The 17,354-nt window shown below is 43.1% G+C and overlaps 1 protein-coding gene across 1 annotated transcript in view; it reads right to left on the bottom strand.

Annotated features, from left to right (window-relative positions):
- Positions 1–17,354, bottom strand: part of LOC126266839 (uncharacterized) — a 152,715-nt gene that overhangs the window by 427 nt on the left and 134,934 nt on the right. The window contains exon 5 of the mRNA XM_049971453.1: positions 2,236–3,266. Within this exon, the coding sequence (XP_049827410.1) occupies positions 2,236–3,266 (1,031 nt within the window). The remainder of the gene's footprint in view (positions 1–2,235; positions 3,267–17,354) is intronic.

The following is a 17,354-nucleotide window of genomic DNA, read 5'->3' as shown; positions in this document are numbered from 1 at the left end:
ATGTGCAATGGTTTTATGCATTTGGGAAAACTGTAGAAAACCAATAAATCATTAAACTCAATAAAAAATTAAGTATACTGTTACTGTAGCAGGGCTGTATAAAACTGTCAGTGACGCAGATGTGACATTGTATCCTGCTTTCATCATGTGTACTTAAGAGTGAATGACACGTAGCAGACCAATTGCTTCTCTGAGGGTAAGATAAGACAGCTGCTAGCGGCAGCTGTGTGGATTAGCGACATTAGTTGTACAAACTGGGATATCATAGGCACACATGGCCAAGTTTTGTGAATTAAAACTCAAATTCTGCAGTAGAGCATTAGCTATTGTGTTTTGACTGACAAGTATGAAAATGTTCTTATGAAACAGCAATGGAAGAATCCATTGTCAGGAACTAAATTTCTTTAGTCTGTTGTTCATAGGGTCCGGGTGCTAAGTCTAGCCACATATTCAGAATTGAATATGGTCAGCCAAGAACGGCCAATGGCTATGAGATACGTTCATGACCGAAACTATTTGTACTCTTAATGTTAAGGTCTGTTTGCCCATACTAAATGTGGTCTTCCCTTGATGGAGGCAGTGCGGGGGTGGGGGTGGGATGGGGGGGGGGGGGGGGGGGGTTCGTAGAATGCTTCTTGAGGATAACATGTGAGGCCACCAGTAACATGTGCACTAATTACTATTTGTCGAAGGAGAAAGTTTCAGTATCTGGCACATCAACACTTGCATTGAAGTGCTGATGAACGTTCTCTTTAAGAATGAACTCGTAGTTAGTCTGTAAAAGTAAAGCCGATGTGTTTCAATATCACTAAGAACTGGGACTCATTGCAATCCATCATACTCGATTAGATGTGGATCCTATGGAGCAGATACAGACTGGGTACGAGGTGCGGCAGAAAAATAATGATATTCATGAGCAACACAGCCACCCGGTTTGAAACTCTAGAACATTTCATCAGCAGCATTCTTTCATGCTGGGAAGCGTTCGTTCACACAGAAGTAATGACACTAGCATTCTGGCAACAATCTGGCGGTACTGCTTACTCACATTTCCCAACACTTCTAGGCAGGTCTCTCAGTGACAGCCGGAGCATAAGTTTTTACATGATATCAGACGTTTCCGGAGGTCTGAGAGTAAAATACTTGCGGTAGTAACGGAGGCTTACGACGTAAAAACTGAAGCAAATGTGAACTCTTGTCAATTCAGACCACAAAATAATATGACGTTAATGACTAGGACTTGTGACGCAGTATTTGGACATGAAAAAGATACGTGCTGAGATAGCTTCAATATATAATTTACAAGTGAACAGACTGTTTTGACTTTCTGGGCATAATTGTAAATAGACCCGATTTTTTCCGTCATATTTTCAGTGATTACGAATTACAGATTTTCAGTTATGGTTACAAACAAAAATTGCTAAGTGAATAATGACACATGATGAATAGAAGAAAGCTAGAATGACCAAGTCGAGAATCATTTGTATGCTTTCTATTTACTTTTCAGCAAGAGAGCTGATAGCAAAAGCTGTTACCTCCGTTTCTGGTCCAAAGAGTAGCAGACTGATACGACTCATTTTGCGAAATTTCCCAGTTGACTCCTCAGCACTGTAATCCAGAGAATCTCTCAAAGAGGTTTAACTTTCTTGAGTAAACCCACGCTTTAGCTACAGGTAGACTGCATCTGATTACTCTGACAATAATTGCTCTTTTCTGGGGTGGTGGAGCCTACAACCATACTGTTAACATTTTAATGTTTGAAAACTATTCACTGGCACTTATACGAGGCCAGAGAAGTTTTAAATAGTGTTCTGGAAGTACTAGGATCTTTTCTGAAAACTGTTATTCATAGGGACACACAACCATCTGCAAATGGTACACCGCCGACGCAGATGATTATACCTGAACCAGCTCAAAGATACTGGGCAGGAGCATTCAAAACGACCAGACAGTCGATCACACCACAGATCGTGTTCGTGAAATTACTCCTGCAATTATAAGACTGGTTAGATAATTAATAACTGCTAAATATCATTGGCTCAGATGCTCCAGAATTATATTACAAGTCTACCGAAACCTTCTGCATCTGTACAGGAGTTTGTCTCGTCCGTCCACAAGTAAATTAGAATAATATAATGAAATCATAATGTAGTAACTACGTCCACATCGGCAGAACAAAGATATTATACCACATAAAACCAATAGCAGCTTTCCATTAAGAAACTGTAGCATTACATTGAATCCAATCATGCCGGCGAGCGGCACCCAGTCGAATGCAGTAGGCACGTCTCCGTAGATGTCGTCGACGTAGAAGTAAGCTCCCTCTGCAGCCAGACAGATGGCGCACGCCGAAAAAGTCGCCATGCAGAGGGGCCGCCGATCGAACCTCTCGACGACCAGCGACGACACGACGTTTGCACCAAGCGTGACGACCGTCAGGATAATGGAAGAGATGTTCGAGTCGAGCTCGCTTCCACTCTTCTCAAATATGTACGTCGTGTACGTGGTGAGTGCGGTCGACCCTGCCGACATCTGAAATAGAATAAATCCTATCGCTAAGAGCAACGTCCGGCGGTGCACTGGCACCAAGATAACGTCCGTGAACTTTCCTTTGTTTTGCTGTTTCTCACGTATATCTTTATACAACAACTCCAGCTCAAACTTGAGCTCCTCTGGTGTTAGTTGGCCTTTGAGTCTTTCGAGACACTTCACAGCTTCCGCTTCTCTGTGATGCGTGAGAAAGAAGTATGGTGACTCCGGCATCCAGATGAATGTCAAGACGAAGATTATCGGAATTGAGGTGCAGATGAGAGCAACGGTGGTGATGGATAGGTAAGGCCCAATGCAATACACAAGCAGGGTGCCGCACTGCATCAGGATGTAATGGATCACAATTAGCGTCCCCCTTAGGTCGGTGTCGGCTATCTCACACAGAAAAACAGGTAAGGCAGTAATAATGGCGCCCCCGCCCAAACTTCCAATCGCTCGAGCTGCGAGCAGCATTCCGTAGGAATCGGCGAACGCCACCATCAACCACCAAATGACAAAAGGTCCAGCTCCAAAGAGGGCCACTTTCTTACGCCCCACGACGTCCACTGCATAGCCGGCGGCAAATATAGTCACCAGCATGGTGAGTGAGTTGATGGAGGCGAGCCATGACCCCTCATCAGCGGTGAGTGGAACTGGGGAATCTTCTGCCTCTAGGATTGGTATAGTCGTTCCAGGCCAACCCATGAAGGTGCCGTAGCATGTGTAGATCAGCGATGCTGTAAAAAACACAAAAAGAAGCCGATATGAATCTATTAGCTGGGAGATCCCTGCCACGTAGTGTGAAAACTTGATGAGAGGCGACATGGTCACCTTGAAAGTAACAATGGTCGAATATTTGGGAATACGTGGAAACGAAAACAGTCATTGAACGTAAGCTTCAACTGCTTACAGCGTCAGTACTGCGCAGTGTGCTAAGATGGCTGCATGTCATAGGCCGTGAGTGTCTTCCACAGTTTTATCTTGTTTCTATATTATGTGACGAGGGGAATCACAGCTATTAATTTCATTTGCTACTTGTACTAAGTTTAAGGATGATGATCAAACGATCGAAACCGGTTATGACACTGAATACAACAAATTGTCAACCGAAGACTGTTTTCGTTTCCTTGTGTTCTCTAATGGGCAAAAATTGATGTGGGAAGCTAAACAGTTAATTCAGTGGTTCTCACTGCAAGAATACCACTATCGAAGAACAAATCGAATGACCAATTCCTGAAAAAATAATATGGCTCACGAACGCACAGAAAGTACAAAATTGTTTACGGTTTCTCAGGGACTGTGGTTGTTACAATGAAATGGAAGGAGGAAGAAATGACCAAACATGAGAATAGCATTCGTGTTTCTTATCTCGCTAAGCAACACAGAGCGTTAAATCTACTGTCTGTGCTTTCTTAAAGAAGAAACACGAGCGAAAGTCAGGTAATCAGGTGAAACTTGTGATTATGCTACGAACCGAATACTAGAAGTAGAAAATGTATTGTCTCTTGGGTTAAGGAATAGATACTTGAATGAATTTTCATTATGCAGCGGAGTGTGCGTTGATATCAAACTTCCTGGCAGACCAAATTTATGTGGCGGACCGAACTCAAGATCTTTGCCTCTCGTGGGTAAGTACTTCATTAGCTGAGCTACCTAAACACGACTCAAAAACCATCCTCACATCTTCACTAGAGCTGGTACATCGTCTCCTACCTTCCAAACTTCACAGACCTTCTGCTGCGAAACTTGCAAGACTAACACTTCGGCTCACTGCTCACTGCTGCTAAGTCATAGTCTCCGTAATATCCTTTCTTCCAAGGGTGCTAGTCTTGTGCGTTTTGCAGGAGAACTGTGAAGTTCGGAAAGCAGGAAATGAGGTACTGCCAGAAGTGAAGCTCAGTTAGACAGTCAGGCTTTCGCAGCCATGCAGTGCAGATGTGTTGTGTGTTTCTGCCTGTGGAGTTCACGCACTCGCTGTTGTTTACTTTCGGCAGCTTTTGCTTATGTGTCGCTTACATGTACTAGAGCTATGGCCAACCGTTTTCTAAAATCCACACTACTATTCACCTTTTTAGTGATTACTCCAGACCAAAGGCTTTGGAAGAGGACGATTTCTATGCGACGAAGCTAAGATCCCAACTTAGGACATTTGGGGCATCCATTTGTCCATCGTAAACAGTGTGATGTACGTCAAAGTCGTCAGTAATGCGGTGTGTGAACAAATACTTCGTGACGCGAAACATGGACCAAGCTTTCGCCACGCCGACTGCAATGTCCGTGTGGTCACTGTCGGCCATGTAGGCTTGGGCATGCTCACCATGAGAGTCTGAACTAGCATTCGAGACCGAGCGAGGTGGCGCAATGGTAAGCACACTGGACTCCCATTCGAGAGGACGCCGGTTCAACCCGCGTCTAGCCATCCTGATTTAGGTTATCTGTGATCTCCCTAAATGATGAATGGCTGCACAGTAGGGTGCCTGTGGGGTGGAAGGGCCAGTAGCACCATAGTCGGCAAGATGCCTATTTTTGGGTCATAAATTACCATAATTTAACGGACAGTTATAACTTTACACAAAAGCACTTGGTCAATAACTAACACCTAGGTATACATGAACCCAAATCCCAGACTAGGCCGTCATCTTGCCTGTAAATTATGTTAATTATCATGACAGTTATTGCCCACTAATTACATCCTAAATAAACAAAATATGCACCCAAGTGAGCAGTTTGTTTGCATAATAGAATAAAGCCCCCTTTGTTCTGAAACCAGCTGACGTGCTCTATTACCAAAAACGTTTTCATAGCTACAATTATATCAACACATGTTATATGACGATGTTACATTGTATCCTAACCGACGTCTGACATCGTTTGCTAAGATTTGCAGCCATTCACTTCACACGCCACTACAATAAAATAACAAATAACTTTCTAAATCTTAATGCAGCATTTTTACGATTAACTAAAATACATATATTTAAACAATATCTTTATTTCACCTTACTTACACTCGATTTACTGTATTTCTGTTCTTCAAGGACGAAACTTACTCATATTTATGTTCGTCATTGAACAGTCTGGATGCCTTATACGTTCCTTACCCAAAGAATCCGTGCATTTGTGTGCGAAACGGGGGCGCTTCGATCTGCAGACGCAGTTTTCAGGGACGAGGGACAGGCTTGGAAAGTCCATGATAAAAATCGTTAAACATATGTGTAAATAACTTTATTCAGTAATACACTGAACTAAAATAATCCAGAAGATGAGGGAAATGTACAATTAATCGTCAGATGTGCTTTCGACGTTACAAGCTGCAAGATGATATTTTTCATACTTACATGGGAAAGATAAATTAAAACGACACCTGCTGCATCGAATGAACGAAATTTTATCGCATGCACAAGGAATCCTCAGAGTTTCTAAAGAGAAACGAAGCTCATTGATATTTGAAAAATTTCTTTCTTCCGACAATTTGGATGCAAAACACGCGTAAGGCAACATTATCGTTAATATCGGTGCAAAAAAATTGGCAATGTACGATTGAATTTATTTCAATAACATTTTCACGAAAAGAAATTTGTTGTCAATAAAATATGAACAATGCGAAAAAAATACGAGTATAAATTAAAAATGACCGCCGCCAACTAGTACCCAGGGTCGCATCGAAGCTTTAAATCACTGTCTCGTGAAACTTCTCTTCCCATTTTCTCGAAACTACGTAAGTAGTACGCCTCACTACTCACACATTTCGTTGTCCTAATGGAGGTTATTAAAAGTGCACATAGTTTGAAGTACATCCTTGGTCCACACGTTGTGACCTCCTCTATTCAGTTGGGCTGAACTCTATGTCTCAGGTGTTTTCCCCTAATGAAAATATGTTGGACGGGATCCTAATCGATGCATGAGCTGCCAAACTTCAAATCCGAAAACCACACTAAGCCGGCATCAACCAATGTGGACATGTTCCCAGAAATTCCGCTGGCATGAACCACGGCGAAAATGCAGAAGATTAGTTTCCCACGCAGGTTGGCAAACCCAGACCGTTCCTTGTGTTTTCATGTCAATAGTCCGCAAGTAGGTTATGACGCCATTCCATTGTTTTCGTTGCGCCCATACCAGACTGTGACTGTTGTATGACACGAGTGTAGGCGCAATACCGAAATGGCGATTGTTCCTCTGTGGCAAGCGATAGAACACCGTTTGGAACCTAAAAGTTTATGTATAGCGTCGTGCTGTACTACATTTTATTACCACTGGACATATGACGAAATCATACGAGGAATATGATGTCTGTCAGTGCTTGCATCATCTTGCTTGCTTCGATCGTGACCCCGTCTAAGATGTGTCTCATGTTATCAGTCGCAAAACAAAGTGCTCCTGCCTATTGAAATCGACTCCTACGTCTATTTGGAAGCGAGACAATGCATGCGTGTATTTGTATGTTGTGAGATGCATGTATGATGTATGCAACTGAGAAACGAGGCCCACATCTGTAGTTGCTTTGGCCATAGTATATTACACTGAAGAGCCAAAGAAACTGGTACACCTGCCTAATATCGTGTAGGGCACACGCGAGCACGCAGAAGTGCCGCAACACGACGCAGCATGGACTCAACTGATGTCTGAAGTAGTGCTGGAAGCAACTAAAGCTATGAATCCTGCAGGGCTGTCCATAAACCTGTAAGAGTACGAGGGGGTGGAGATCTCTTCTGAACAGCACGTTGCAAGGCATCCAAAATATGCATAATAATGTTCATGTCTGGGAAGTTTGGGGGCCAGCGGAAGAGTTTAAACCCAGAAGTGAGTTCCTAGAGCCACTCTGTAGCAATTCTAGTATTGCCCAGGTCCGTCGGAATGCACAGTGCTCATGAATAGGAAGCGAGTGGTCGGACAGGATACTTACGTGTCACATGTCAAAGTAGTATCTAGGGTTCTAGACGATCAGAGGGCCAGTATAATTCCAATTGCACACGCCTCGCACAATTACAGAGCCTCCACAGCTTGACAGTCCCCTACTCACACGCAGAGTTCATGGATTCATGAGGTTGTCTCCATACCCGTACACGTCCGTCCGCTCAGAATAATTTGAAATGAAACTCGTCCGCTCAGGCAACATGCTTCTAGTCATTAACAGTCCAATGTCAGTGTTGACGGGTCCAGGCGAGGCGTAAAGCTTTCTGTCGTACAGTCATCAAGGGTACAAGAGAGGGCTTCGGTTCCGAATGCCCATATCGATGATGATTCGTTGAATGGTTCGAACACTGACATGCCCAGCGCAGCGATGTCTTACCGGATTACTGATATTCACGGTACACTCGTGCAATTGTCGTACGGGAAAAGCCCCATTTCATCGCTACCCCGGAGATGCTGTGTCCCATCGCTCCAGCGCTGTCTATAACACCACGTTCAAACTCACTTAAATCCTGATAACCTGCTATTGTAGCAGCAGAAACCGATCTACCAATTGCGCTGGACATTTGTAGTCTTACATAGGCGTTGCGACCGCAGCGCAATAATCTACGTGTTTACATATTTCTGTATTTAAATACGGATGCCTGTACAAGTTTCTTTGGCGCTTCAGTGTATAACCCACAATTACTTGTCGATAGTAAACGAAATATCCTGCCATACATGAATAATGAAATTCCTTTGTGCTATATAAGGTCTTACGTTTCAAATTGTGAACATTTTCTTTTTGTGCTGCAAACTTTTTGACCGACCTATTTGTTGCCCTGTTCCGTCAAGAATTTTGTGAAGCAATCATGCTGATGACGTACTGCCTCGCATCAACAGAAAAACTTAGTTACGTCAACATGCTAATCTGTGGGCTTAAGACGATTTTTACACTGAATGGTTCAAAAAATGGTTCAAATAGCTCTGAGCACTATGGACTCAACATCTTAGGTCATAAGTCCTCTAGAACTTAGAACTACTTAAACCTAACTAACCTAAGAACATCACACACACACCCATGCCCGAGGCAGGATTCGAACCTGCGACCGTAGCAGCCTCGCGGTTCCGGACTGCAGCGCCAGAACCGCACGGCCACCGAGGCCGGCACACTGAATGGTACCTTAATTTTCTTGGCTGGAAAATACTATGTGTCTTATGCCTACATGAGAGTCGATTCCTTCGAATATTTTAACAATGAATGCAATTTTTTCATACGCCACACCCTACTAATTCCTGCAATGTTTATATCGTTCATATAATACATACCGTGTGGAACAGTTTAGATGAGTTGTTATACGTTAGGCTAAAATATTTCACGCTCACTCGAAACGGAATGTAAATCTATTGTAGCTGTTCAGACTGAAAGGCGCGTTAATTACCAAAATGTGTTATGTATCTGCATCGACTAGTAATTGCAGATATGTGTTCGTTACGTCAATCTTTGAGGAGAGTTAGTCAAATGGAAATTGCGCCAATAATTCATCATATTGTGATATGGGGAGTTAACAGTGGAAAAATCACCACATATTCGTATAGCTCCTCTCACTTCGTTTACTACCATGACGCAAAGATGCTGGAGTAATTACCCCAAACTCCTTACACCGGTTAAGTCTTCTTTCGGTGCTTGTTTTACTGTAAAGGGCACCGATCGGACCCTATAAAGACAGCAGTTCTGTAGACGCCTAAAGCGACATGTGTGCTTGGAAACTACTTACTGTCTTCGAACGGCCGGATAACGGTGCACATGTCAGCGAACAGGCGAGAAACAATGACACGATGCAATCCGGGAAGATCGCTTGCGGTCGGGACTCAAATTCACTCCGGAGTTGAGCAACAGGACAAATGAATGGCGTACCCGACGCAATAAGATATGGTTCAAATGGCTCTAAGCAACATGGGACTGCGTCTGGCCCAGAAAAGGCCAGAGAGCGAGTTGAAGGACAAGAATAGTGCAGGCGTCTCAATAAGGCAATCATTTCCTAGGGTTGACCTCAGGCGTCACCGCCGACGATAAGGGAGCTCAATACTTAGGACTTACAGTCAGACAGACCCCGTTATGTGCCATCGATTTCAGGGCAAACAGCGGTATTCAGTCCCGCCAGGTCAAATGCAGCACTAACCGCACTGCCGTTCATCCACCTTTCGGACTTCCTCTTTACCCGCACTGTAACTGCAGCCACAACTAGCACTTTCTAGCGTTTTCGGTGGTGGACGAGAGTGTGTGGCCTCATGCTAAGAACTATACACATTGCGTAATTGAAGAAGCAAGCTGCGGCTACTCACCATACTATCAAGGAACGTCAAGGCCGTACTCTTAACTAACGGCAATTTGACAGTAGTTTTATCTTGACGTTTCTGATGAATACTGCCTTCAATATATCAATTAATAACGCACAAACTTCGATTGACAAGGTTTTCAGTCCATATCACCTTCTTCAGCTACTGTACCACCAGTCCATAACGTGTGACTTGATGACACAATACGTGGTCGATGCTCCTGCCGCAGGGAATTACCATTACTTACCAATCTAAACTCCCCTCTGTATCTGTAGTATGAGGGGTAGTGAAATGAGAACAAGGCAGATGGAATAAAAGTAAATAAACTGTTTATTACTTCAAAATCTATAGTCATAACTGTTAAGACATTTATCCCACTGTGAGACAAGATGGCCAGTGCCATCATGGAAAAATGTTTACCCTTGCGGAACCATGATTGTATGCACCTCTTCACCCGAAACAAACCGACGGCCACGAGTGTCCTTCTTCAGATGCCCATAAATATGGAAATCTCATAACGAAAAATCGAAAATGTATGAAGGACGTGTATGGCGTTCCCAGCAAACTTTCGGCGGGGTGGACCAGACCACATATTGCCAAGGTGATTTCGACTACGCTGAAAATGTTCCGCTGGGAAACACTCCTTACACATCCCCCATGCAGTCTCTGTCTCTCCCCTTGCGATTACCATATTTTTGGAGCCCTGAAGAAAGACATATAGATGTATTAACAGTCATGGCGATTATTTTTCGGATAAAAACAGTTTATTAAATTTTTGCCATACGTCTCGTTTCCATTTGACTGGTCAATATACATGTCGATTTAGATTAGCTATTTGCGTTAGCTATTTGCGCCTGCAAGTAATATCCTACAGTATGCACGTAAAACTTGTATCCACACATGATTAAAAGTTTAATGGCAACACTATTCTTTCTGGAAAAGACGGTCGAGCTGATCGAAGTCTCAGAATGGTCATACGAAACCCAGATTAGCTTTTCAGATATAAAATCGTCGTCTGTGAATTCTTCACGATGTCAGTAGATGAGTAAGTAGTCCATCCATAAGTCACCTAGGGCTGTGTACCATTCCAATGAACAGTTCAACCAAATTTCTACGAGTATACGTTGACAGCAGTACGACGTACACTCGATTTGGGAAGCAATGAAGACGATGCGTGTTCAGTACTATAGGGAGCTATCGCAACGCTGTCGCTCTTGCTGTACAGAGGCATCATCCGTTCGGAACGACATTTATTTGCTTGTCCTGGTAAGGTTAGAAACATCCAACATTTTGTTACATCTCAGGAGATATCTCACATATTTTTCATTGCATTTAGTATGACAAACTTATTATTAGAGGTCTCTCACCTAATACACACGAAGTAAAATAGAGATATGCAGCAGGAGCTCTAACAGTGTATAAGAAAATTGAACTGCACGTAAGCTACTATCCACAACATAGTGAACGCATTATAGTAACATAGGTAAACAAAAACTTCCTTTCCCCCTCTACCCCCCCCCTCCCCCTCCCCAATACCACCCACAGTTGTTCAAATTTATATGTCTACTATTTCCGCAAATAGTGAAGAGATCGTAATGATGTAAGACGAAAATATGTATTCAGATAGTTAAGGGAGTCGAAAATTTGTTGCAGGAGGCTGAATTTCAATAGAAGGAACAGGACGAGAAGGAAAAATATCAGAAGAATATGGGCTGGATGGCAGTAATGAAAACGAAAGCGATCTCCTAGAATTTTTTTGTGAGCACAATTTAATTATTATTAACAGTTACTAACACTTGATTTAAAAATCGTGAACAAAGGTTGTATACGTAGAAGAATCTTGGAGACACTGAAAGATTTCAAATCGATTGTGTAATGACAAGACAAATACTTCGAAAACAGATTTTAACCTGAAAAACATTTCCAGGATTAGAGACGTTAGGTAGACTCATTATGACCTGCGGAATAAAACTGAAGAAGTTACGAAAAGAAGTAGGACATTAAGAAGCTTGGACTTGATGAGTTGAAAAAAACCAAAGATTGTTGAGCATTTCGGTGGTTGGATAAGGTAACAGTTAACTGAAACAACAGAAAGGAACATAGTAGAAGAGCATGTGTAGCCTTGTGAGAAGGAAATTCCGTCACCAGGTAAGACGAATGGTATATTCCAGAATTTGAAACACGAATAGCTGCTAGCATGAGTTTCTTAGAAGTAGATACCTTAGGGGTTTCGAAGCAACTCCAATCGCTAGATACGGGCAAATCTTCAGGTCCAGATTGTATACCGATTAGGTTCCTTTCAGATTACGCTGATACAATAGCTCCCTACTTAGCAATCATATACATCCGCTCGCTCACAGATAGATCTGTACCTACAGATTGGAAAATTGCGCAGGTCGCACCAGTGTTTAAGAAGGGTAGTAGGAGTAATCCATCGAACTACAGACCTATATCATTGACGTCGGTTTGCAGTAGGGTTTTAGATCATATACTGTATTCAAACATTATGAATCACCTCGAAGGGAACGATCTATTGACACGTAATCAGCATGGTTTCAGAAAACATCGCTCTTGTGCAACGCAGCTAGCTCTTTATTCGCACGAAGTAATAGCCGCTATCGACAGGGGATCTCAAGTTGATTCCGTATTTCTAGATTTTCGGAAAGCTTTTGACACCGTTCCTCACAAGCGACTTCTAATCAAGCTGCGGAGCTATGGGGTATCGTCTCAGTTGTGCGACTGAATTCGTGATTTCCTGTCAGGAAGGTCGCAGTTCGTAGTAATAGACGGCAAATCATCGAGTAAAACTGAAGTGATATCAGGTGTTCTCCAGGGAAGCGTCCTGGGACCTCTACTGTTCCTGAACTATATAAATGACCTGGGTGACAATCTGAGCAGTTCTCTTAGACTGTTCGCAGATGATGCTGTAATTTACCGTCTAGTAAGGTCATCCGAAGACCAGTATCAGCTGCAAAGCGATTTAGAAAAGATTGCTGTATGGTGTGTCAGGTGGCAGTTGACGCTAAATAACGAAAAGTGTGAGATGATCCACATGAGTTCCAAAAGAAATCCGTTGGAATTCGATTACTCGATAAATAGTACAATTCTCAAGGCTGTCAATTCAACTAAGTACCTGGGTGTTAAAATTACGAACAACTTCAGTTGGAAGGACCACATAGATAATATTGTCGGGAAGTCGAGCCAGAGGTTGCGTTTCATTGGCAGGACACTTAGAAGATGCAACAAGTCCACTAAAGAGACAGCTTACACTACACTCGTTCGTCCTCTGTTAGAATATTGCTGCGCGGTGTGGGATCCTTACCAGGTGGGATTGACGGAGGACATCGAAAGGGTGCAAAAAAGGGCAGCTCGTTTTGTTTTATCACATAATAGGGGAGAGAGTGTGGCAGATATGATACGCGAGTTGGGATGGAAGTCATTAAAGCAAAGACGTTTTTCGTCGCGGCGAGATCTATTTACGAAATTTCAGTCACCAACTTTCTCTTCCGAATGCGAAAATATGTTGTTGAGCCCAACCTACGTAGGTAGGAATGATCATCAAAATAAAGTAAGAGAAATCAGAGTTCGAACAGAAAGGTTTAGGTGTTCGTTTTTCCCGCGCGCTGTTCGGGAGTGGAACGGTAGAAGATAGTATGATTGTGGTTCGATGAACCCTCTGCCAAGCACTTAAATTTGAATTGCAGAGCAGTCATGTAGATGTAGACTATTTCACCTTGCATGCATAATATAGAGGACAGGTAAAATACCCTCAGACTACAAGAAGCACAATTTCTATTGTAAGGAAGGCAGGTGCTGATAAGTATGAATATAACTGAACCATTACTTTAATAAGTCATGCTTGCAAAATACTGACACGAATTATTTGCAGAAAGATCGAAAAACTAGAAGGAGTAGATGTCGGGGAAGATCAGTTTGAATTCCAGATAATGCAGGACCGCATGAGGCCATACCGACCCTAAGACTTCCCTTAGACTGAAAAAAGCAGGCCTACCTTTATGGAATTTCTAGACTTAGAGAATTCTTCTAACAATGTTGACTGGAAATCACTCTTTTAAATTCTGAAGGTAGCAGAGATAAAACAGAGGGATCGAAGAATTATCAACAACTTGCACAGAAGCCAGACTGTTGCAATGAGAGTCGGAGGCTATGAACCGGAAGCAGTGGTTGAGAAGGGAATGAGACAGGCTTCTGGCCTATCCCCGTTGTTCTGTACATTGAGCAAACAATAAAGGAACGTATGGAATAATATGGAAACGGAATTAACGTTCAGGGAAAAGAAATAAAAATTTGGTCTGTTGATGCCACCGTAAATTTTTTAGGGCCAGAAGAGCAGTTAAACGGAGTAGCTTGTGTTTTGAAAAGAAGTTATAAGATAATTATCAACAAAAGTAAAACAAGGGTAAGAAAATGTACTCGAATTAAATCAGGCGATTCTGAGGAAACTGGATTAGGTAATTACGCAACAAAAGTATCTTGCTATTTCTATGGGAAAATAACCCTCGATGAATGAAGTAGTGAAGATTTAAAATACTGATTAGGTACAGGAATAAAACTGTGATTATTGCGATTTTCCTGCTGTAAAGAGTATCCCATTAAGTATCGCTATTGCAGTCGGATAACGTCGACTTCTTGCCATGATATTTTGGCTGACACCCATTGAGCCATCTCCAAGCGGCCAGACGGGGAATGGATGTATCATTGGGACATTGCATTACCGTAAGCCCACACATACAGACCTGTCTTTGCAGGCGTCTAGCTGCCACCAGCCCGCACAAACTACGGGCGACCTCCAACGTTGGTTCACGGTGTATATGTTGTGTCTGATGGGGACAGACTTGCAAAAAAAAACTGGTACTCCTACAGTCAGTATTCAAAGATAATGGATTTCAACATCAGAAAAGCACAGCATTAAGGGAGAAGAAAAGTGACTATCCAAGCAATCAAGAGGGGAAAGAGCGGCTCAAGTCTAGGGCGTTCCTGCCGTACGCCCACAATATTTCGTCGGAATTAAGCAGAATCTTAAGAAAACATCAAGTCAAACTAATCTTCAGCCCACCTACAAAGATGTGCGCTCTTCTCGGTTAGGCAAAGAAAGACCTGTGATTGCAGAAGGCTGGAATTTATAGAATACCTTGCCCGTGTGGCAAATCCTACATTGGTCAGACAATGCGCACAGTTCGTGAAAGATGCGTTGTACATGATCGCCACGCTCGCCTTTCGTAGCTCCGCAAGTCAGCCATGGCCGAGCATTGTACCCCGCTGGACAGTACATGCCACGGGAATCTTGGCTTCGAGGAGATCCTTCTATATTGAGGAATCGGTGGAAGTACGTTTAGCGCAACATCTTATTAATCGTGATGGTGGCCTTCGACTGGACAAGGCGTGGGACCCGCTGACATTTCATTTCTTCAGAAAGAAAACATTTTATGACCAATGGCACGTCTAGCGACATCTAATCTTATTCTTTTTCACGTATGATTTTCAACACCGCGAGTCCACATTCTGACAAAGAGCCGACGTGTGGTATCTCATTACGCATGCACTTGCGCGCCATAGATGGACTATTATTCGGAGAGGTTAAGTAACTCTACAGGGGTTGCTCATGAAGCGACTGACTTTGTGCATGCGTATTCGCTCCAATTTCTTGTATAAAGGTAGCGATGTGAAGTAGCAATAAGAAACACTATTCAGTATTTCACAGTCCACACATTTCACCATAATTTGAAACAGTGTGTAGTCCCGTGGCTGAAGAACGGGTTGAGTATACCGCTGCCAGCTCAACCCCCCTCCCCCCCACCACCACCACCACCACCTCCCAAAAAAAAAAAAAATGGTTCAAATGGCTAAGAGCACTATGGCACTTAACATCTGAGGTCATCAGTCCCCTATAACTTAGAACTACTTAAACCTAACTAGCCTAAGGACATCACACACTTCCATGCCCTAGGCGGGATTCGAACCTGCGACCGTAGCAGGCGCGTGGTTCCAGACTGTAGCGCCTACACCTACACGGCCACTCCGGCCGGTTCCCTCCCCCCCCCCCCCCCCCGGTCACATGTGGCGAGAAGGGATGCAATCACAATAAAGAAAAAACACAAGCAATCTCCAGTGTGGAACGAACACACATGGTTGAATAGTTATCAGTCGAAATATCGTGGCAAGAAATAGGCAGTAGCCGGTTTCATTCCCGAAACTTCAAGGAATAGGAAGAAAAGAGTTCTGAAAAAAAGAAGGAATTTTGTTAACATCGAATGTAAACTTAAGTTTTAAGGAATGTGTTACGGAGTATTTTCAGAAGGCATTAGTGCTGAGAGCAGCCTTTTACGATAGTGTAACGTGTGCCATAAGCAGTTCAAACAAGAAGCAAATATAAGTTCTTCAAATTTGCCGCTACAGAAGGATGTGGAAAATTAGGTTGGAAGATTGTTTAAGTAATGAAGAAGTGCCGAAGCTAACTAGGAAGGAAAGGAATTTGTGGCACAGCTTGACTAATGTAAGGGGTCGGTTGGCAGAACACGTCCGAGGCATCAAGGAATCGTCAGTTGATAGTGGAAGAAAGCGTGAGTGTAAAGAGCGTAGAAAAAGACCAAGGCTTGAATACAGTATGCGGGTACAAATAGATTTAGGTTGCAGTAGTTATGCAGAATGAAGAGATTGGTACAGGACGCAGAACTGCATCAAACCAGTCTTCACACTGAAAAGCGAAACATCTACCATCGAATCCAACACTCAGAAATACTCGTAACTGTGACATAAATATTGGAAACAGTAGTAGTTCTATAGTCTTCTTTGGTATGCAGCCGGATAACGTAGCCATCTTCACACAGAATTTCAACTGACCTACTGGCCACCACATTCAGCTGTGTGTGCGTATGAACAATCTCGCCACAACAGAGTTTCCAGTAGGATCGGCGGCTCCTTCATACTCTGCCACTGGGCCTCCCCGTTAGCATGAGCAGCCACGCTGCTGCCCTAAAGCTCAGGTCGACTAGTATCGCACCAGTGGCAGAAATAGACAAAACAATATGTCTCTAGCAGTACATTAATTTAAAGAAGCTGCTGGTCGAAATGCAAGTAATTGTTGTTTAAGATCAGGTAAAATGTGACAACGGTGTGCTGTCCTAAAGCATCGACAGAACACCGACCAGCGCAGCGTCGCGAAACGGCATCAAGAAGGCGCTGATCCACGCGCCAATGGAAATAGCAGGCAGGGCCTACCTCCAGAAAGATAGACTACAAAGCCTCCCGTAAATGCTGACAATACCAGCAGCTCATCGCTGGTCGAGACCAGTTCGGTCGCAGAGTTCGAGAACACCGGTACTGAGTAATAGATAGACGATACTTAACCTGCGTTCTGGGAGTAGTAATAGAGAGTAAAGTAATTGTATTTAAGAAGCACAGGATGCCGCTTAATAGCGAGAAGTTAAGTTACGTTTCTTTCCCTTTTAGAAATAAAGTATTCTATTAATCTGAAAGTGTTGGGTACATATAATTTGGATTCCTGCCCTCCTCTTTTGTGTCGGTACTGACTTCCACAGTATCCGACACAACACCATGTCTTACTTAAACGGAAA

This window comes from Schistocerca gregaria, chromosome 1, assembly GCF_023897955.1.
Source record: "Schistocerca gregaria isolate iqSchGreg1 chromosome 1, iqSchGreg1.2, whole genome shotgun sequence".
Lineage (NCBI taxonomy): Eukaryota > Metazoa > Arthropoda > Insecta > Orthoptera > Acrididae > Schistocerca > Schistocerca gregaria.
Note: the sequence above shows the minus strand (reverse complement) of the source record. Positions and strands in the feature narration are given on the sequence as shown.